Below are 22,217 nucleotides of genomic sequence, written 5' to 3'. Positions count from 1 at the left end.
GGCACCATGTTGAGAGGTCACTTGGCCATAAGCGAGTCCCATGAGGAGAAACCCTTCATTCTCACTTTGCTATGCGCCTTCCCCGCCTGCCCTCATGTTGTACTCTGCCCCAGCAGAAGCACTTGGTGGCATTTTGCAGACCTCTGGCACTATACTCAGTTCCTCCTTGGGGCTTCGCAGCCCTGAAGCATCAGGACCAAGGCTCATCTGTCATTCTGCGCAGATTGTCCATCCATCAGTGGAATGACTGGAGTAGGAGGGTGGAGGGATCAATTAGAGCATGCTTCCTGGAAGGGGCGACATTTAAAAAAGGAGGCCTTAATATTAACACTGAATCTGATTTAAAGGAAAGAAAAAATGGTTCTGGAGTGGGGCTTGCCTGTCAGACCCTATGAAGAAACGATCCTTGTCACCCACAACACCCTCCCACCAACTACAATTCATCTGGCGGGCATCAAGGTTTGATAGCCTGGTTTTAGCATCTCAGCAAGTTGGAGGCAGTTAGGGAGAAAGTGGCTCGTAAAAGACGTTAGGGGTACCTGAGGCTCAATTTAGAATTCTTCAAGTTTTGTATGTACAAAACTACCCATTTCATTGAAAATTGAAGTCTGTCAAACAGTATTCTTTTTCTTCCATTTAAAGGGTATGTGGCTTCTGCTTTGGAAGGGAGAGATTACTTTGGAAGTTAAATACCAACTAATTACCAAACCCATGTAATAATAGTAATAGTATTTATTTTTAATGGTATATGTCAAGCACTTACTCTGTGCCAGTAGTGTTCTAAGCGCTGGGGTTTATTAAGCCCTTACTTGCAGAGCCCTGTAATAATAATAATAATTGTGATTTTAGGTGCTTTCTATGTGTCTAGCATTGAACTAAGGGCTGGGGTAATTACAGGGTAATCAGGTTTCACATGGGACTCACAGTGTAGGAGGGGGAACGGATTTGAGTCCCCATTGTGCAAGTGAGGGACTCAGGCACAGAGATTTTTTTCCCCCCTTATCTTTTTCCCCCTTGTTTGTTGAAACTCTTGTTATATGTCAGGCACTGTACCAAGCACTGGGGTAGATTCAAGCCGATTAGATCAGACACAGTCCGTGTTTCACATGGGGTTTACAGTCTTAATCCCCATTTCAGAGATGAGGTAACAGTCACGGAGAAGTTAAGGGATTTGCCCAAGGTCCCACACAGCAGACGTGGCAGAGCTGGGATTAGAACCCAGGTCCTCTGACTCCCAGGACTGGGCTCTTTTCCATTATGCCATGTTGCTTCACTAAGTGCTGGTAGAAAATACACAGGTGGGAATTCAACATGGTACCTGTCCCTTGGGCTCACAAACTAAGAGGAGGAAAAAAAAGTGTGTGTGTGTCAGGGGACAGCAGAACTTTTTCCCTTTGAGGACCAAGAGGTGGCTCATTTTTAAAGCATATCCCCAAGCTTGGGCAACCTGAAACACTTCAAAGGAGCTGATGCAATGACCATGGAGGGTTCAGATGCAGTTTGGCAGTAAATTCCTGTAAGGATATCTATTGCACACACAAATTCCATTCAGATTCCTCTTTATTTGGTATACCAATTCAGCCAAATATGGTAAATACAAGAGAGGGCAGTTAGAGATGGTGGTTACTTCCTAAATAAAAACTCAGTGTCCCAGATAAAATGAAATAATGTGAAGTCCCCCCACCCCCCATCAGTGCCCACACTGTCAGATTCCATATTTTTTAAAAGGTTACCTATGTGGAAATACTTCCTTTAAAAAAAATCCGGCTGAAATTTCCTATATAATTGTTTGGCCAGGAAAAGAAAAAGGCCTTTAAATCACTTGTGACATTTGTATACTACAATGTCTAATGGCATTTAAAATACCACTTTTAACACATTTTTTTGGATTGGTAAGTCTTATAGACAGCTACAGTATTACGTATTTTTTAATAAAAAGTACAGGTTAAGAATATTTCTTAGATTAGAAAGCAATATCCACAGTCATTCTTTCAGTTGAAAATGTCAGTAGCAAAAAGCGTTGTAGAATCAACTCGGGGAATATTGGGTAGCCAAGATTTTTCTCGGTGTCCTATCGAAGAACAGTGGGACTGACAACATGTAGTATCAGTTATAAAAGTATATTTTTTTTTCTAAAAGGAATCCCGAACACTGGCTGAAATTGCAAAGGCAGAGCTTGATGGCACTATTTTGAAGAGCAGACCACTCCGAATTCGCTTTGCTACACATGGAGCTGCCTTAACTGTCAAGAACCTTTCACCTGTGGTTTCCAACGAGCTTCTAGAACAAGCGTTTTCTCAGTTCGGGCCAGTGGAGAAAGCTGTTGTTGTAGTGGATGATCGAGGTAGAGCGACAGGAAAAGGGTTTGTGGAGTTTGCGGCAAAACCTCCAGCACGGAAGGCTCTTGAAAGATGTGGAGATGGGGCATTCTTGTTAACAACGTAAGTTAATTCTGCTGTTTGATGCCTGAAAAAAGCATTTTACTCAATGCGAGACTCTTGAAGTCTTTGGGAGTGGGTGAAAAACATAGAGGTAGGTAGTTTCCGGACTGGTAAACAATATTGTTTTATATTTCCTCCACTAATTTTCTTTCTTTTTTTTTCTATAATTTTGGGTCCAGGATTTTCTTTTCTACTCCAGGAGCCTGTTAACTTTATTATACCTGATCTCTCAAGGAAGTTTTGTGCATTCATGACTTCATAATATTTTGGTGGAAAAAAGAAAGCAATGTGTGAATGGTGAATCCCTTCTAGGGATTTCCAATGCCTTGATTCTGAAAATCTGCCCAATTCCAAGACAGAATTACTGGGCCCCGAAGGGCCACCACTTCTAAATGGAAATCCTAAACCCCAGCAACTTCTCATCCTAACTTTTAAAAAAAGCAGAGGAAGAAAGTATCCTCTCCCACTTCTCACCATCATGGGAAACGGGGAGGTGACATTTGAGCCTCAAGTAGAGACCCAGCAATGTGAAAAAATGTGAAAAAGGGAGGGGCAGTAGAGCAGAGTATAGGGAAGCAATTTTGAAAAATGTTCCGTAGAGCAGTTCCTGTTTTAATATCCCTAAAATTCTTACCTCATTTCATCTGAACTCAGGCATCATCGTTAGCTTACTTCTGTTTCCTGTGTCTTGGAATACATGTAGCTAGCTGTTCTTCCTCAGGCTTGGGTCAGTTCACCAAAACAAAAACAACAATTAAAAAAAAAAACCTTCAAAGTCCATTATCTGGGATACCTTTGAAGTCCACTCAAAATTCTAAATAAATTGGGCTCATTTTAGATGATGCGCTGGATACCTAGAACAGAATTTGCGGTTTTTAAGATGATGGTGCTTGCCACATTGAATTCTGGGGTGACAACAGCAACGGTATTGTGCAACTACTGATGGTGGAGCATTGTGTTAAATGCTTAGAAACACAACGCTAGGGAAAAGATCAAGGCTGGTGGGAGGAGAGTTTTGTTTTATATATAGATACACACACATACACATATATTTATATACTATACATAGTATATATATAGTAGCCCTTCATAGTTGAAGGAAACACCATGATGTGCTTATGTGCACCTGTGTGAAAAGGCCAATACAGAACCCACAGTCCCAGCCACATTTTTAACACAAAAGGGTTGTTTCTTAATGCTTTCCGTGCCTGGTACTGTTTTTTGGAGTGGGGGGTGCGGAGGGGGTAGCAGGCTTTCCCTTTCTCTCCTTGGATACAAAGCTTTTGCTTGAGGAGAGTCACACCTTTCCTCATAAATTTTTGTGATAAAGCTGCTAAGGCTGTAGAGGGGTTAGTATATTCTGGGACATCTAGACATGAGGGCAGATTCAGGCATACACCAGATCACAGACACCTCAAGGACACAGCCTGTTTTGTGTTATCTTTTACCGTGGGTTACAACACCCCACGATACCATTACCTTGGCCGTTCAGCCTGCCTTAAACTTGTTGTGGGTATGGAATGTGTCTATTTATTGTTCAGTTGTACTCTCCCAAGGGCTTAGTACAGTGCTTTGCACAAAGTGCTCATTAATACAGTTGAATGAAGGAATGAGTGAATGAATGAACTAACCCTATGCCTGTGCTCATCCAGATTAAATGTTCTGGCTGAGTACTGCAGTTGAGTAGACTGTGGAGCCCTCTCCGCGTCTTTTTATCTGGGCTGAGATTAAGGTATCAGTAGTGAATGAGTCTTGGAGGAAGCTCTATCCACAGTTGGTTTGATTTTTTTCAAGTGTTAAATCCCTGAAAATAGCCCAACAAGTTGTTGAACTAGGCAGGCCCCTTAGCTTAGAAATTGATGATGCCGGTAGTGCAGATATTTAATGAGCGCCTATTGTGTGCAGAGAACTGTACCAAGCTCTTGGGAGAGTTCAGTGTAAGAGTTGGTAGACACGTTCCCTTTGAGTCTACAGTCCAGAGAGGGGAGACAGACATTAATATAAATAAAGATAAATTACAGGTATATTCGTAAGTGCTGTGGGGCTGTGAATAAAGCGTGCAAATCTTAGTGCTAGGTTGACGCAGAAGGGAGTGGGAGAAGTGGAAGTGAGAGTTTGGGAAGGTCTCTTGGAGGAGATGTGTTTTTAATAAGGCTTTGCAGATGGGGAGAGTGAAAGTATGTCAGATAAGAAGAGGGAGGATGTTTCAAGCCAGAGGTAGGACGTAGGCGAGCGGTCAGTGGTGCGATAGACAAGACTGAGATACAGCGAGTAGTATGGTGGTACTGCCTGCAGTGATAGGAAAGTCAAACCGGGGAGGACAAGAGTTTTTTGGGAATATGAGGAGTGCTGTTTTGGGCAAGTTTGACGTGTCGGTGGGACAGCCAAGTAGAGATGTCCTGAAGGCAGGAGGAAATGCCAGATTGCAGTGAAGGAGAGATCAGCTAGGGTTGCTAGACCCATTCCCTGCCCACAACGGGCATTTCATCGGCATTTGCCTTTTACTCAGAAGAATCATCGTGCATCGAGGAGCTCGTCCAACTTGGACCATCCAGCGTATCATTTTATGGTGCCCAAAGAGCTGAAGTTAAGGTTTTCCCTGAATTGGCTAAAATTGAGACCAGAAAGTCTCCATTTAAGAAACTGGATTTGTTTATAAATGAATCAATTGAAGGATATAACTCTAATGAAGAGAGAAGTGCAGTAATATTCAGTAGGAAACAGTCTGCCACAATGGAAGGAAAAAGGAAGGAAGGCCAGTGTATAGCTGAAGTTGGGGTAATTCTTCACCCAAGTTGAGAATACCAGTACAACAGTCAGTCTACTGATGGTACGAAGAATTTATTTTGGGCAGAGCATGGTACTAAGTATTTGGGAAATACAACAGAGTTGGACATGATTCTTGCCCACAGGTTTCTAAATCTACTACTGCCAGGACTTGTAATCTTATTACAGGTCATTTATTTTAAATTGTGATATTTTGATTTGAATTACTTTAAGGAAGAATAAACCATGGATTAGTGACAGAGTAGCATAATAATAATTATTTGTATGTGTTAAGTGCCTTCTGTGTGTCAAGCACTGTGCTAAGTGCTGGAGGAGATATAAGGTGATTAGTGGATCAGCGGAGCCTAGCGGTGCGAGCCCGGGCCTGGAACTCAGAGGATCTAATCCTGGCTCTGCCACTTGTCGGCTGTGTGACCCTGGGGCAGTTACTGCTCTTCTCTGTGCCTCAGTTTCCTCAACTGTAAAGTGGAGATTCAGTTCCTGTTCTACCTCCATACTTAGACCGGGGAGCGCCATGTGAAACAAGATCTATGACCAATGTAATTAACACATCTACCCTGTGCTTAGAACTGTGCTTAACATAACAGAGAAGCAGCATGGCTTAGTGGAAAGAGCACAGACTTGGAAATCAGAGGACATGGGTTCTAATCCCGGGTCCGCCACCTGTCTGCTGTGGGACCTAGGGCAAGCCACTTAGCTTCTGTGTGCCTCAATTACCTTATCTGCAGAATGGGGATGAAGACTGTGAGCCCCCTGTGGGACATCCTGATTACCTTGTATCAACCCCAGTGCTTAGCACATCCTAAGTGCTTAACCAATACTATTATTGTTATTGTATGCATTTAACAAATACCATAATCATCATTAGGTTGGACAATCTCTGTCCCCTAGTGGCCTCACAGTGTGAGGGAGAACATGTATCGAAACCTGTTTTACAGTTGAAGAAACTGAGGCACAAAGAAGTTAAGTGGTTTGCCCAAGTCACATAGTGGATAAATGGCAGAGCCGGGTTTAGAACCCAGGTCCTCTGACCCCCAGACCTGTGCTTTTTCCTTTTTCCTCTGCTTCTCTATGGAATGTCATATTTCTTTTCTAGAGGTTCTGAAACGGCTTCTAAGTTATTCATTCAGTTGTATTTAGTGAGCGCCTCCTGTGTGCAGAGCACTGTACTAAGTGTTTATGAAATGCATGTCTTTGAAAAGATACCCCATACGATAACCGCATTTTCCAGGTTGTATTGTGTGGTGTGTCTACACCCAAACATGCGGTCTGTCGTTGAACAGGCATTAGAAAACTGTTGCTTTCCATGAGCTTACCTTTGTCTTGGCTTCCTCTTATTTATATGATTCTCAACAGTATTGTATGGGTGCTTATTGGCTTATCTGACTGCTTGTGTAGGTGTTTGTAGATTTGTCCTCCCCCATTGGAGTGTAAGGTCTTTGTGGGCAGGGAAAGTGTAGCTTATTCTTTCTCTCCTCCCAAAGTGTTTGGAACAGAGTGCTGCACCAAGTGCATGCTCGATAAACACGACTACTACTAAGAAACCTGCTGAACCCAGAATTTAGTTTCTCATTCCCTCACTACACCGTAAAGTTCCCTGTGGGCCCGGGACATTCTGTTGTGTTGTACTCTCCCAAATGCTTAATTCAGTGCTCTGCACACTGTAAGTGCTCAGTGATTATTCAGTGATTAATTGGTGTCCACTGGACTTGGACTGGGCCCTGGGGTGAGTCCTAGGTTAAAGACCCGAGCAATGCAAAACATTGCCACCAAGAGAAAACAGCGGCTGGAATTCCCCTGATCCCTTCCCCCCCGCCAATTCCTGAAAAATTTCAGTCATAATTCTAGTTGTGCATCCCACATTGTCATGGCGGGTTTCCTGAGCTACAAATGTGAGTCCCTTTGGCACATTTTCCCTTGCTTGCATTTGGAAATATTTAAGCAGTTCTGACAGAATATCATAAATCTAGTGTGGAGTTCCAACGTTCCACCAAATTATTTATTGAGTTCCTTTGGTGGAATCTGACCGGGAGATGATCAGGAGCGCTCTTGGGTGGTTACCACATTTGTTTTTGGGAACCTTAGGCATTCCCGCCCCCCCCCCCCCCCCCCCCAATATTCAAGGTGGAAATTGCTCATGTTATGTAATATCTACTCAGAGCTTGAAGAAAATCAGAAAACCATCCCATACCAGTCACAGTGGATTGATCTGAAATCAAGCTCTATAAAATCATCTTTTTCAGTACTCCTCGCCCAGTCATTGTAGAACCCATGGAGCAATTTGATGATGAAGATGGATTACCAGAGAAATTAATGCAAAAAACCCAACAGTATCACAAGTAAGTTTCTTCTGAGAATGTTGTTCCAGGGATAGTGTGAACAGTCTTGGCTAAGTCCCAATAATTGATCATTTAAGTGTGATGGCTAGGAAAGGTCAGCGTGACCCCTCCGGTGTTATTGATGTGGCAACTCAGGGGACAGAGAGAAAGACGGAAGGGGAGGTTTGCCTGCGAACGTATGCAGTAATTTTAATAAATATATGAATGGGAGAAAAGTTCCGGGTAAAAGGCAAAAAGATATTTTCTTTTTTAGGATTTCTTTTTTTGCTTTGCTAAGATGCCATTTGCATATGTACAGCGTTGGATACATGTACACTCAGTCCTATATCGGACACAAGAGTTGATTTCATGTGAAACTTTATGTGAAGGGAAACTTTCACTGTAGCACCTACCCATTCCAACACTTCCTGCCTGTACGCAGTCAGTGTATTCACCTGTGTGGCACTTGGAGAATTTGTAGGAGTGCCTTTGGATCTGCATCCTTTCTTCACCCCACCCTCAACTCCACAATACCTATGTCTATATCTGTAATCCGTATTAATGTCTGTTTCCCCCTCTAGATTGTAAGCTCAGTGTGGGCAGGGAATGTGGCCATCAACTGTTATATTGTACTTTTGCACACGCTTAGTACAGTGCTCTGCACACAGTAAGCGCCCAATAAATAAGATTGGTTTGCGTGATTGCTTTAGAAAGGAAATTGCTGTGGTATGAATACATATGTGTTAACTTTATTTCAAAGATTTAATGATCTGCTTGTTCCCTTTTCTGGGGGAAACGTTGGGGGCCTACTTGATAAAATAATGCTTAAGTATCATATTTTTAAGAAATTCAAATATCACTTGTAAAACTGAAGTGAAATAGAAGACTATTTTGAGCGTTTTAGGCCCCTAACATTATTTTAAAAGAAAGTGCTGTCAAAGAATTTTGGGATTTAGACATTCTAACCAAAATCATTGCGTTTTTAAAATTTTCATTATTCAAACAGACTTAAAATTAGAAATATGCTCTATAGTATTCCAAACAAACATTTGAATAGCGGTGTCCTTCAGACATACATTTTGTGCTCTGCGTTAACTGTGCAAATTTGTATTAGGGAGAGAGAGCAGCCGCCACGTTTTGCTCAGCCTGGGACATTTGAATTTGAGTATGCATCTCGATGGAAAGCTCTTGATGAGATGGAAAAGCAACAGCGAGAGCAGGTTGACAGAAACATCAGAGAAGCCAAAGAGAAACTAGAAGCAGAAATGGAAGCAGCGAGACATGAACATCAGTTAATGTTGATGAGGCAAGGTAAAAAACAGCTGTCACCTGGTCTCGATTGTAGCTTGTTTTTCCTCTAAAGGTTGGAAGGAGGGTCTGTGGCCTCTTGAATGATATTTTCCCCTCTTTTCCTTGTTTGAAAATGGATGAGCGAAAGGTCCAGGCCTTGCTGATTTGCCCCATCAAAAAAGTACAGGTGTGTTTGTTATGGGCATGGCCACTTCTTTCTCCAGTGGCCCAGTTGTGGCCTACAGTGGGACAGTGAGTGGCACATTTTGCCAGTATCCTTGGGCCTGAGGAGCTATGCCTTGGATTGTATTGCTGACTGGCTACTAAACCATATGTACAAAGGAGAGTGATGGGTAGAGAGGTGAAGGAAAGATGGAGAGAAGCAAGATCGTGGTAGGGGTGGGAGAGGAAAAAGGCATGAGGAAAAACCAGGGCTCTTAAAACTTGGGGGCTTCATTTAGAACTTCAGACATGCTGAAGATTGGGCCAATTTACTCATTTCAAATGCAATTTTCCGACAAATTATAAAGCAGAAAATGTGTAATTTTATAGGTGAAAGTGGAGAAAAGGAAAGTGATGGGTGCCATTGAACCCATTTATTATGTTAGATAAGTGTTTCTGTTTTTTATGGTATTTAAACAAAGAGCAGTCAAATGATCTGCCCAAGGCCACAAAGCAACTATTTGGAGCTTAGAACCCGAGTCCCCCAACTCCAAGGCCCATGCTCTTTCCACTAGGCCACACTACTTCTGTTCCATCCAGAATTAAACAATTTCCTATCACAGTATTCTGTTTTGTTTGTAAAATACTAAGAAGCAGCCATTATTATCGAATAATGAAACTGTCCTTTGAAAGTCCCCTGTCCAGTGAATGTTACTTTCACTACTTAATAGTATTTAAAATTACTAGTGCCTAGTATGGTACAGTGCATTTAAGAGTGCTTAGTAAATAATTTGTTGAAGTATAGTCCTTCAGTTCCATTTATAGGAAAGGCTGACCAAAGAGGACTTCTACTAGATTTATATTTTCGGAAATTCATGCTTTTCCCTCTATAAACATCAGTAGTCTTTTATAAGTCTTTTAGACTGTGAGCCCACTGTTGGGTAGGGACTGTCTCTATATGTTGCCAATTTGTACTTCCCAAGCGCTTAGTACAGTGCTCTGCACACAGTAAGCGCTCAATAAATACGATTGATGATGATAAGTATCCTAGACCCAATATAAAAAAAGTAATCTTTGTGAAGTATTAATCTCATTGTAACATTCCCTTCTTCAGAAGCCTTTTATTATTGTTTATTAAACTGCAGGCAGACAATGAGATTTGGAAGCTGGTATAGGAGAGGAGAGAGCCCAAGTTGGCTCCTGCCAGGAGGTAGGATGTCTAGGCCTTTGAGTTTGGAGGTTACGGGATGCAAGAGAGGTATGAGTGGGAGGAAAGTGATATGGTTTTTTTCTGTTGTTGCCCAGTTTTCTATTGCTGACTTCAGAATATTGAAGAAAGTTGAGTGTAGGTGGGAGTAAGTCTGAAGGCATGGAGAGGCAGGTGGGGCTATTGTGCCAGGCCCTGTGGACCCTGCTCTAGTCAAAGTGTTAGGCGATTGCCAGCTACTCCACACCTCTACCCCCTTTTTCTCCCCCTCCCAGCACCCCACATTCCTGAAGAAGGTGAAGGCTCCTGCCAAGAGGCAATGCTGCCTGCCCAAGGACTGCAGGGCCAGTCAGACAAGGCTGGCCAGACCAGGTCCTCCTGGCCTCAGCTCCGGCAGCCCCACTGCCCAGGAATTACCTGGCTCAATTTGAGCATGCTCTGGAACCAGCTTTTTGGTGGCTGGGAGAGGCCTCCTGCCACTACTGACCAGTTCTGCCCAGCCTGGTTTTGGCGGGCTCGCAGAGCCTGCGGGATGGCACACCCAGACTGGGTTTTTCCTTTGGCAGCCCATCTCCCTCTAGATGTAAGGCAGCGTTCCCTCCCACTGTGAGCCCTCACCCGAGTTCCTGCCTCTCAGGGCAGCAGTGGCATGGAATGGGAGCTGGCTGGAACTTTCCCAGGCTAGAGCCCGAACGTTTGTTGAGACATCATGGCATCCCCACCTTGGGCCCACCAGTAAACTTCAGTCACCTCTGGAACGCGGTCCCATAGAGAAAACTTCACTGGGTGCCCCTGAAGAGAATTTACGTGAAATTGTTTTTGAAAGGAAATTGGAAAATGACCGTTTTATAAAATTTATGTTTTGTAGATCTGATGAGGCGCCAAGAAGAACTGAGAAGATTGGAAGAACTTAGAAATCAGGAGCTACAGAAACGGAAGCAAATACAGTTAAGGTAGATATTGAAGTTGATTGTGATGCCCTCTTCGTAAATCCAGTTTGTCAGAAAGTACAGCAATAAAGGAGCTTTCGTTTTGGCTAGTTGCTCAGCTTACCGTGAAACAATGTGATCTGATTGTAGAGGAATCTAGCAGTACGTGACCAGTGAAAGTAGATTATAATAAAACCCTCAATTTGAAACTGGATAGTGGATTAGCACATGGGTGAGAGGAAGGCCAACAGCCAAGACTCCACCCCCAGGGCCTGACTGTTTGAAGTTGAAGTCTCACATCTTTCCTCCTTCCTCCCTGCCGTAGGAATGGAGGACAGATGCTGTGGAATCTTTGTTCAGTTAAGAGTTGGGAATTTTCTGTTTTCTGAGCCTGGAAGTGGTGAGGGAAGTAGGTGGAGGGGGCGGGAATTCCATGGTTCCCAGAGCAGTTTTGCTGAATGGTGATGATGATGATGACGATGATAAATGTGGTATTTTTTAAGTGAATCCTGTGTGCTATCTCCCTCTGGCTGCAAATCAGCTTTCCCTCCGGTTGTGAGCCCTCACCCGAGTTCCTGCTTCTCAGGACACCAGTGGTGTGGAGCAGGAGCTGGCTGGACATATAAGATATGAGATTAATTAGGTGCTGTGTGGAGCACACCTCTAAGTGGGAGGGAGAACAGGTATTGGATTCCGATTTTGAAGATGAAGGGACTGACGCACCGCAAAGGGGTGACTTGCCCAAGGTCACACAATAGGTAAGCAGCGGGTCTGGGATTAAAACCCAGGGCCTCTGACTCCCGGATTCATGTTTTTTCCTTAGGCTATTCTGCTTCCCTGATCAACAGAGAAACTTAAATTTATGTATGTATTTCTGTCTTTCTCCTATGAAAGGAAATCATTTGTAATTATTGTTCTGATTACTTATAGAAAGGCATTGTTTTGGAGTCATGTAGTATTTTCAGTTTGTGTTTAGCAGTGGTTTTTTAAAACTGTCAAATGCTTTAATTGTCCAGTTGATCATTCAGCATTCCTATGGTATCAGATGTGTGGACTGTGAAACAGAGGAGGAGGAATTCCACCGTTTTCTAGTTAGGGAAAATGGAAGCTTACTGGATTATGACTGGCCAGAAACAGGGGTGGAGAGCCTAGGCATCAGTTGTCAGGAGTTTCTTTTTGATGTAGGGAGAAGTATGTAGCCTGTGGAGGTTTTTGAGGAAGGAGGTGTTGTGTCGTGAGCAACTTGTTTAGAAGATTATCTCTTTGCATCAGAGCATAAGATAGAACTGAGGCAGAGGCTGGAGACTGGGAGGTGACCAGCTGTACAGATGGAGAGGAACGGGTGGATCCAGGCGATTGTGCGTAGATTAAAATGGCAGAATTTTGACAAACCTCGTGTGGGAGGTGAAGACTAGAGAGGAGTTAAAAATGACACCAAGGTTGCAAGCTTCAGGGGGAGGAAGGTCTGGTAGTGTTAACTGGCGAGAAAGATGGAAGGAATGTGTTTAAAAGGGAAGATGAGCAGTTCAGTTTTTGCCATATTGAGGTGAAAGTGTTTCAAAATCTTGCATGTGAAAAAGTCCGGGGAGCAGGAGGAACTGCAACACTCTAAGGATGGTGACACAGGTTTGGATATCATTTATGTGGAGGGCGATAACTGAAGCCATGAAAATAGCTAACTCCCCAAGGGAATGAAATGAAGGCCGAGGGGACACAGAGACCTTTCCGTGACCCCACGGCCTCCTTCAGGTGGTGCCCCATCTTCCTCCTACCGTTCCACTTTCTTCCACTCTAAACTTCTTGAGTAAGATGTCTACACCTGCTGCCTCCACTTCCTCTCGTCACATTCTCTTCTTGCTCCTCTCAAATCTGGCTTCTGCCCCAATCACTCCATAGACACTGCTCTCTCAAAGGTCATCAATGACCCCCCTGTTCCAATAAGTAAATTTTTCATTTAATTGTGACACCCTTCTGGCAGGGATCGTCATTTCTTCTACCTCTATTATACTCTTCCAAATTCTTGGTGCAGTGCTCTGCTCTACAGTAGGCAGACTACAAAAACTATTAATTGACTTGATTTGACTTCATTGGGAGTAATAGGGCCATGTTGTCTCTCCCTGGACTTTCTGGCTGGGACGAGATACCGCCTCACCTCCGAACCTTTCCCGCTGTGCCTCCCCTCTCGTCCCAACATTTTATTCTGCTCATTTTATTTTATATTTTAGTAGCTCTGACAACCCTCAGCACACACTGGTTGCCGCCTAAAGTCCTAAAGGTGATGTTCACACATCTACCGGGGTCTAAATAAAAGAAATCATTTCAGACATGAAGAAGAACACCGGCGTCGAGAAGAGGAGATGATACGTCACAGAGAACAGGAAGAAATGAGACGGCAGCAAGAAGGATTTAAACCTAACTATATGGAAAATGTAAGTGAAATGCTAATTGATTCATTTTGAAATTTTTAAAACTGGCATTTGGAAAGATGATTATCCTGGTTCCTTGGATGATTGGAAGGTAATTATTTGGCATACTTTAAGGGAAACATTTTTTGCTTAGAGTGCATATTAGGTTTTCTTTAATTTCCTAAAATTTCCTAAAAATTTCCTAAAATTTCCTAAAAATTGCATTTATTCATATGTTGACTTCTATTCGTATTTTATCCTTCTGTATATGTGGCATTCTTTCTCATAAAAAGATGAGATTGCAGGTGAGAATCCAGGTTAATCTTCATCCTTACCTGAAGTTCTGAGTCTAGTGTCTCTCCTTGCTTCAGCTATTGTTTTCAAACAAAACATCTTTTATCCAGGTACAGGAAGTCAAGCTAGCAAATTTTAGAGCTTCCGGTTGGCATTTACTGTACTTCAAATGAAGTCAAATAGAATGTCAAAGTGAGGTTAAAATAAAGAACTTAGGTGTGTAGGCATACTTACACTTAATTCAGCTTTATCATTTTACAGTACAGTGTCTATAGTGTTACTTGTATAAAGTTGAATTTGCAACATGGGTTTCCCGGGGTCTAGTTACCCTTTTTTATGTAGTGTCTGTTAACATCAGGAAATACCTGTTTGTACTTTTGGTGATTGTATAACCACACATTCAGGCCTGCTCTTGTTGCGTTGATGTGTCATGTAGGAAGCCTTTGCGTGGAATGCATTTTTCCTTGAATATAACTTAAACATTAATTTTTGATTCTTCATACCATGCGAGGATAATCTTAAATTGGAGATGTTGGAAGAATCAGTTTTAGGGGTCCAGAAAGCATCCAAAATGCTTCTGAATAAAAATACAAGGAATCTTTTTTGTCAAAGCATAGAGAGTAGGATAAAGCAATCATCTCATATGCTACTGAATAAATTTGATGTGTTATATCAACAATATAATTGAAAAAAAATAGTAGTCAAACTTTTTTTTTGACATACCTCTTTTTCTTCAGGGTTGTATACCCTTTGGGGTAAATACAATGAAATTTCCCCCTTTGCAAATTTCCCTCACTTCTATAAACATTATTCCCCTTGTCATCATTGGTAGTAATTATTGAGCACTTAATTATGTGCAGAGCACTGTACCAAGCATATGGGAGAATATGATACAACCGAGTTGTATCAGTAAATGAGCTTCAAATGGAAAAGTTGCTTTTTTGAATATTTACAGAAATTTTCTAGTGAGCCCTGGCAATTGTAATGTGGAAGTTGAGATTTTATTCTAATGTTTTATTGGGAAATCGAGAAATTAATGAAGAAAGTGTAACTTGCTTTGTTCCTTGTTCATGAGAGAAAAACAGATTTGAGAAATACAGTATTGCAAAATTGAAGGAAAAACACTGCACAGGAAACATTGACTGTTTAGAATTGACCTAGAAAATATCACCTTTTACTTAATATAGGACACTAAATTTTTTTCTTGATTTGCACATTTGTCCAATATCTCTGCAGTATAAGCGTTGCAAATAGCTTATAATAGAGTACATCTCTTACATTCATTTTTGTGGCAGGAACTAAATTTTGCACACGTGTAGTGTGTGGCTATGGTGCCATTTTTCTCTGCTTATACTTCCACCCATCCCATGGTGTATTTTGTTGGCAAATGGAATACCATGTGCTGATTTGCAGTATATTAAATATTTCAAAATTGTTTGTTCAATGGTAAGGTCCTTTGTTTTGGGAAAAACACTGCCTCTAGTTTCTATAATATATTGAAAGGGCTTTGGAAATGTGCACTCTTAATGTACATGCTTTTTTCCCCCCACTTCATTTTAAAAGGAGGATTCAAATGGTAAGTTTGAGTAAAAATGAAATAATTTTCTCTTTATTGAGGTTCTCTAGTGCTAGCATCGAAGTTCAGATATATTCTGTTGAGCCCCATTAGAAAAATTGAGTCACTTTCATAATGTCAGTGGTTGTACATGTTGATTGTATTCGATTTAAGGTTAAACTGTATTAAACTGCTTTTTTCCTTCCTAGTTACTTTTCTTCTTTTTGGAACGTTTTCCTGTTGGTACTCCAAGTGCTGAGATAGTTTGGGAGCATGTCTTTGTTGATATATTGGGGTGATGGTTTTTGTTTGTTGATACTTATGGAATTCATTTGGGAAGTGGCCTAAAGGGTTGTTTCCTACTTTCTAGATTACTTGGGGGAATTACTGTAAACTCCCACTTATCTCAGGGCCGATTATTCAGATTATGGATTATCTGCATATTTTCCAAGGGAGGGTTGAACTCATCCAGGTGATCTATTTCAAAGCCACTATCTCGGGGATCTGAACTTTTAAGGAGTTTAGCAGACAGCTTGATAAGGAGGTTGGGCTCCAACCCCCCGACGTCCCTACCATTTCCTTTCTGCTGCCTTACCCTGCAGAACTCATAGACTCACTCCCATTAACCTAACAACAGGTACCTCTCCGCTCTCCTCCGGGCATGACTAAATAGGGTTTCCATTCCCCAGGAGCCTGCTGGGCTCCAGCAGTCCCACAGTTCATCCAGTCTCCCCAGCCCTAGGGTCACTAGGGAATGACATTCCAATCCTAAAGTCTCCTGCCGGGGGGACTGCCCCAAATGTGACCTCCATCCACCTCGCTAACATTCCCCACCCACCCCAGAGCACCCTCTTCTTGTAATCCTTACCCAGGTAGAACTGGGCGTTCAATCAGTGGTATATATTGAGCAGTTACTATAGAGCGCTGCAGAGCATTCATTCATTCAATCGTATTTATTGAGCACTTACTGTGTGCAGAGCACTGTACTAAGCACTTGGGAAGTACAAGTGGTCCCTACCCAACAGCGGGCGCACAGTCTAGAAGGGGGAGACAGATGACAAACGAAAACATATTAACAAAATAAAATAGATAAATAACATGTACAAGTAAAACAAATGGAGTAATAAATATGTACAAATATATACGGGTGCTGTGGGGAGGGGAAGGAGGTAAGGCTTGGGGAGTGGGGGGAGGAGGGGGAGAGGAAGGAGAGGGCTCAGTCTGGGAAGGCCTCCTGGAGGAGGTGAGCTCTCTCACATGGGGCTCACAGTCTTAATCCCCGTTTTACAGATGAGGGAACTGAGGCCCAGAGAAGTGAAGTGACTTGCCCAAAGTCACACAGCTGACAGTTCGCGGAGCCGGGATTTGAACCCGTGACCTCTGACTCCAGAGCACTGGACCAAGAGCCTGGGAGAGTATTATTATAGTTAGTAGACATGATTCCTGCCCTCCAAGAGTTTCCAATCTACCGGGAGAAGTAAATTACAGATCGGGGAGAGAGTGAGGCCGTTCCTCTAGACTGTGAGCTCGTTGTTGGGTAGGGACTGTCTCTATATGTTGCCAACTTGTACGTCCCAAGCGCTTAGTACAGTGCTCTGCACACAGGAAGTGCTCAATAAGTATGATTGAATGAGTGAATATGAAGATGTGCACATCAGTGCTGTCGGGGGGGGGGGGGGGGGGGGGGAAGGAAGGAAAAATGAGTACCCAAGTGCGTAGGGGGTGAAAAAGTGCAGAGGTGATGCAGTAGAGGGGGGAATTAAGTGAAAGATTGGTCAGAGAAGGCTTCCTGAAGGAGGGTTTTGAGGATGGGTGGAGAGAGTAGTGGTCTGCTGGATGTGGAGTAGAAGGTGGACAGGTAGCAAGCAGGAAGTGGCATTAAACCTCTTACTTGCCAGGGAGAGGAGACTAGGCTGTTGCCCAAATTGAGTGAATGAGGCCCCTGCATCATCCCAAGTGACTTCTAGCTCCTCGGTCTCTACACAGGCTCTTTCATGGTTGGGAAAGGGCAGAACTCAACCCTCTTGCCTTAATGGAGCAGTGATCTGCTTCAAGTCACTGAGTGCAGGGGCAGGAGCAAATGCCTTGACTGGTTTAGAGGGTTCAGTGTGGGGACATCGTCCCTCTTGGGAATTCCTTGGGTTCATTCATTCATTAATTCATTCAGTTGCATTTATTGAGCGCTTCCTGTGTGCAGAGCACTGTACTAAGCGCTTGGGAAGTACAAGTTGGCAACATATAGAGACGGTCCCTACCCAACAGTGGGCTCACAGTCTAGAAGGGGAAGACAGAGAACAAAACATATTAACAAAATAAAATAAATAGAATAAATATGTACAAGTAAAATAAATAGAGTAATAAATACGTACAAACATATATACAGGTGCTGTGGGGAAGGGAAGACGGTAAGGCGGGGGGGTGGAAGAGGGGGAGAGGAAGGAGGGGGCTCAGTCTGGGAAGACCTCCTGGAGGAGGTGAGCTCTCAGTAGGGCCTTGAAGGGAGGAAGAGAGCTAGCTTGGTGGATGGGCAGAGGGAGGGCATTCCAGGCCAAGGGGAGGACGTGGGCCGGGGGTCGACGGTGGGACAGGCGAGAACGAGGCCCGGTGAGGAGATTAGCGGCAGAGGAGCAGAGGGTGCGGGCTGGGCTGGAGAAGGACAGAAGGGAGGTGAGGTAGGAGGGGGCGAGGGGATGGACAGCCTGGAAGCCCAGGGTGAGGAGTTTCTGCCTGATGTGTAGGTTGATTGGTAGCCACTGGGGACTTTTGAGGAGGGGAGTAACATGCCCACAGCGTTTCTGGACAGAGACAATCCGGGCAGTGGCGTGAAGTATGGATTGAAGTGGGGAGAGACAGGATGATGGAAATCGGAGAGGAGGCTAATGCAGTAATCCAGACGGGATAGGATGAGTGCTTGAACGAGCAGGGTAGCGGTTTGGATGGAGAGGAAAGGGCGGATCTTGGCAATGTTGCGGAGCTGAGACCGGCAGGTTTTGGTGACGGCTTGGATGTGAGGGGTAAATGAGAGAGCGGAGTCTAGGATGACACCGAGGTTGCGGGCTCATAAGACGGGATGGATGGTAGTGTCGTCAACAGTGATGGGAAAGTCAGGGAGAGGGCAGGGTTTGGGAGGGAAGAAAAGGAGTTCAGTCTTGGACATGTTGAGTTTTAGGTGGCGGGCAGACATCCAGATGGAGATGTCCTGAAGGCAGGAGGAGATGCGAGCCTGGAGAGAGGGGGAAAGAGCAGGGGCAGAGATGTAGATTTGGGTGTCATCAGCGTAGAGATGATAGCTGAAGCCGTGGGAGCGAGTGAGGTCACCAAGGGAGTGGCTGTAGATCGAGAGCGGAAGGGAACCAAGAACTGAACCTTGAGGAACCCCCACAGTAAGGGGATGGGAGGGGGAGGAGGAGCCTGCAAAAGAGACTGAGAATGAACAACCGGAGAGGTAAGAGGAGAACCAGGAGAGGACGGAGTCTGTGAAGCCAAGGTTGGATAGCGTGTTGAGGAGAAGGGGGTGGTCCACAGTGTCGAAGGCAGCTGAGGGGTTGAAGGGGGGTTCCAAGAAATTTAGTGCTGACTGTGTGTCAAGCACTGTTCTATGTGCGAGGGATGACACAAGATCATCAGAACTAGATCCCTTGTTGGGAAAGGGCAAAATTTAGATGCTCAAAAAAAGCATTCCGCTTTTCGCAGGTACCTGAGTTTTCATTCCAAAATCAGTGCAGTAAAGCCTTGGGATTGTTGAACTGATTTTTTCTTTAGAGGCAAATTCCCCATGTATAGTCAATTATCCAAGCAATAGCTTCTTCTTCATTAATATGAATAATTGATTCTGCTTTTCCAATAGTCACCTCATTGCAAGGTTGAATATAGTTCGTGTATTCTGACTCCTTAATTTAGAAAATAGTCTTTCATAAATCTCATATTTTTGTTTCTAATCTATTTGTGTGGCTATTATTTAAGTAATGTTCATAAACCTAAATGAAAATTGGTTGAACAATAGTTGAAAATTAGATTTTAGTCATGAATATTTAACATTAAATGACAGGTGTACTTGGCTCAAATAATTGTAGAGTTTAATTTCTTAGTTGAGGAATTTTAAAAATGTATAGTTCCTGATTTCCTTGTTTGGTTCCTGCATCTCCACTGCATTTAAATGTACTCTTCTGGATAAAATGTCTCTCTAATTCCAGAGGCAAATAAATGAACGACCATTAAATTACTATAAAGTGAATGGAGCACATTGATGCATTGTCATTACAAAGGATAAAGAAAAAAAGAAGCTATAAAAATAAAGGATAAATAATTCAAACCACAAAGATTAAATTAAGTAAATCTTTTAAGTTATGATGCTTCTCGATCAAAGCCAAGAAATCAAGTGCCAAGAGACTGATTACCAGTTAGCGTTCAATTACAATAATATGCAAGTAATGGTTCAGTATATGCTACTCATTTCTTTAGGGGTCCAAAGATGTTTGCAAGCTGGCACATTTTTTTTAAATCTCTTCTCCCAACAGTGCAGTTAGCAGAGGTCAATGGCTACTTTTGCCAACTGACAGGCAAAAAAAAAAGAAAAAGCAAAAGCAAAATCGGTCTTATTTTGTACAGAAAAGAATGCTTTAATTGGAATTAAATCCATTTTTCCTTTATTTCTAATGGATAATTTTAGCTTTAGTGTAACCCATTCAGACTTAACAGATGTTGGGAAGAATAATGGTTCTTCTAAATTTGTTATAGAAACAGGAAACTTATTTTATTACTTTAGTGATAACTTGTTTATAATAATAATGATAATAGTATTTGTTAAGCACTAACTATGTGCCAAGCACTGTTCTAAGTACTGGGGTAGATTCAAGGTAATCAGGCTGTCCCGTGTGGGGCTCACAGTCTTAATCCCTATTTTACAGATGCAGTAACTGAGGCACAGAAAAGTTAAGAGGCTTGCCCAAGGTCAACCATCTATCAAGTGGTGGAGCCAGGATTAAAACCCACACCCTCTGACTCCCAAGCCAGTGCTCTTTCCACTAAGCCACGCTGCTTCCCCCAATTTATCAAAATTGACATGTAATTTGCAGCGTTTTTTAATGTTTAAATACTACAGATATATTTTGGTCGAGAGTAATATCCTAAAATGTTAAATTCCAGTCTCAGTGTTTGAGACTGAGGCAGTCGTTTTGTTTTTAAAACTAATTTCAAAATTTCAATTTTCATAACGTAGCTTAGCCATATGTAGAGTTGCAGTAAACCTGCTGACAAAATTGAAATTTGGTCTCATGCATTTTATTCTGAAGATTGTAAAAATGCAAATCTTGTGCCTTTTCTTGTGCCTGTGAGTTTTTTATTTTATTTTATTTTTTAACCAAGCCAGTCTCTATCCTGCATAAACTGTTAGGGAGGTATTTTACAATCTTAATCGTGATTTTGATTCTTCATAAGTGTTTATTACAGTGCTCTGCACACAGTAAGCGCTCAATAAATATGATTGAATGAATGAATGAATTTTCAATATTTATTTACATAAATGTCTCGTGAGGGTCCCTGTGGTAGAAACTTCCATTCTTCTGGACAGTAGGATGACAGGGCTCTCTCTGAGAATTGTCTGTTTTCCCAGGAGTACTGGAGTTATAACACAGAGGACACCTGTCTAATTGCACCCCCCTACTTGCCCCCATAAAAAGAACAGTCATACAGAGCTTTGGGAATTTACAGTTTGAGCCAGGGACTGTTTTGTGATTGTAGCTTTTAAATTGATACCTTGTGGATTGGAAGTAGATAAAATGTGTGAACTCAGTGTCTCTATTCTGTAATCTGTAAAGGATGTAGATTGCTCCAAAACTAAAATGATCCCCTAAAATTTGGTAGTTCTGAATGAATAAATAATCCTTTTTTCACCCCCATTGCTGACTGAGATTAGAAATCAGGTTGAGGGATAGCGAAAAGGGGAGAGGGGGAAACGGTTGTGGAGAAAGGGAAGTAGGTGGAGGTGGTTGGAGTGGGGCAGGACTCAGACTGGGAGGGAAAGGGGCCCTGGGAGGGTACACTGATGGGCGGGAGATGGAATGAGAAAGAATGAGTATGAATGAGTCAGTGTGAGAATGAGCTTCCCAGCCTTTCCTCTCTCTCTCTCACCTGGTTCTCTTGTCTAGTACAGTGCTCTGCACACAGTAAGCGCTCAATAAATACGATTGAATGAATGGTCTAATTACCCCTGGAACAAAGAAGTTCTTTCTTGCGCATAACCAAAATTTTCTTTCAGTAGTGTGGCCTAGTGAAGTGAACACCTGTATATATGTTTGTACATATTTATTACTCTATTTATTTTACTTGTACATATTTATTCTATTTATTTTATTTGGCTTATATGTTTTGTTTTGTTGCCTGTCTCCCCCCATCTAGACTGTGAACCCGCTGTTGGGTAGGGACCATCTCTAGATGTTGCCATCTTGTACTTCCCAAGCGCTTAGTACAGTGCTCTGCACACAGTAAGCGCTCAATAAATAGGATTTGAATGAATGAATGAATGAAAGGACCTTGTTGGGTCCACGCATTGGGACCTGTCTGTGGGGTCACCCCCTCACCCCCTGAGCTGCCGTCCTCCATGTGCCCCCAATAGCACTTCATCCTAATGCCCGAGAGAAGGAGAGCAGACAAGATCTTCCTGCCGTGAGAATAGGGGATTTAAAAAAAATTGTATTCGTTAAGCACTTATTATATGCCAGGCACCGTACTAGGTGCTGGGATAGGTACAAGCTAATCAGGTGGACACAGTCCATGTCCCACAAGGCGCTCATAGTCTTAATGTTCATTTTACAGATGAGGTAACTGAAGT

The 22,217-nt window shown here is 42.8% G+C and overlaps 1 protein-coding gene across 7 annotated transcripts in view; it reads left to right on the top strand.

The window, feature by feature from the left end:
• Nucleotides 1-22,217, top strand: part of PSPC1 (paraspeckle component 1) — an 85,097-nt gene that overhangs the window by 5,431 nt on the left and 57,449 nt on the right. For all 7 annotated transcript variants that reach the window (XR_005455218.1, XM_038761966.1, XM_038761968.1 and 4 more), the window contains exons 2-6: nucleotides 2,140-2,441; nucleotides 7,472-7,567; nucleotides 8,661-8,857; nucleotides 11,074-11,158; nucleotides 13,458-13,563. Coding sequence is in view for 6 of the 7 variants with exons in the window: in XM_038761966.1 (XP_038617894.1) it covers nucleotides 2,140-2,441; nucleotides 7,472-7,567; nucleotides 8,661-8,857; nucleotides 11,074-11,158; nucleotides 13,458-13,563 (786 nt within the window). In the remaining variant the exon portion in view is untranslated. The remainder of the gene's footprint in view (nucleotides 1-2,139; nucleotides 2,442-7,471; nucleotides 7,568-8,660; nucleotides 8,858-11,073; nucleotides 11,159-13,457; nucleotides 13,564-22,217) is intronic.

This window comes from Tachyglossus aculeatus, chromosome 20, assembly GCF_015852505.1.
Source record: "Tachyglossus aculeatus isolate mTacAcu1 chromosome 20, mTacAcu1.pri, whole genome shotgun sequence".
Classification (NCBI taxonomy): domain Eukaryota; kingdom Metazoa; phylum Chordata; class Mammalia; order Monotremata; family Tachyglossidae; genus Tachyglossus; species Tachyglossus aculeatus.
This window is presented reverse-complemented; position numbering and strand designations above follow the sequence as displayed.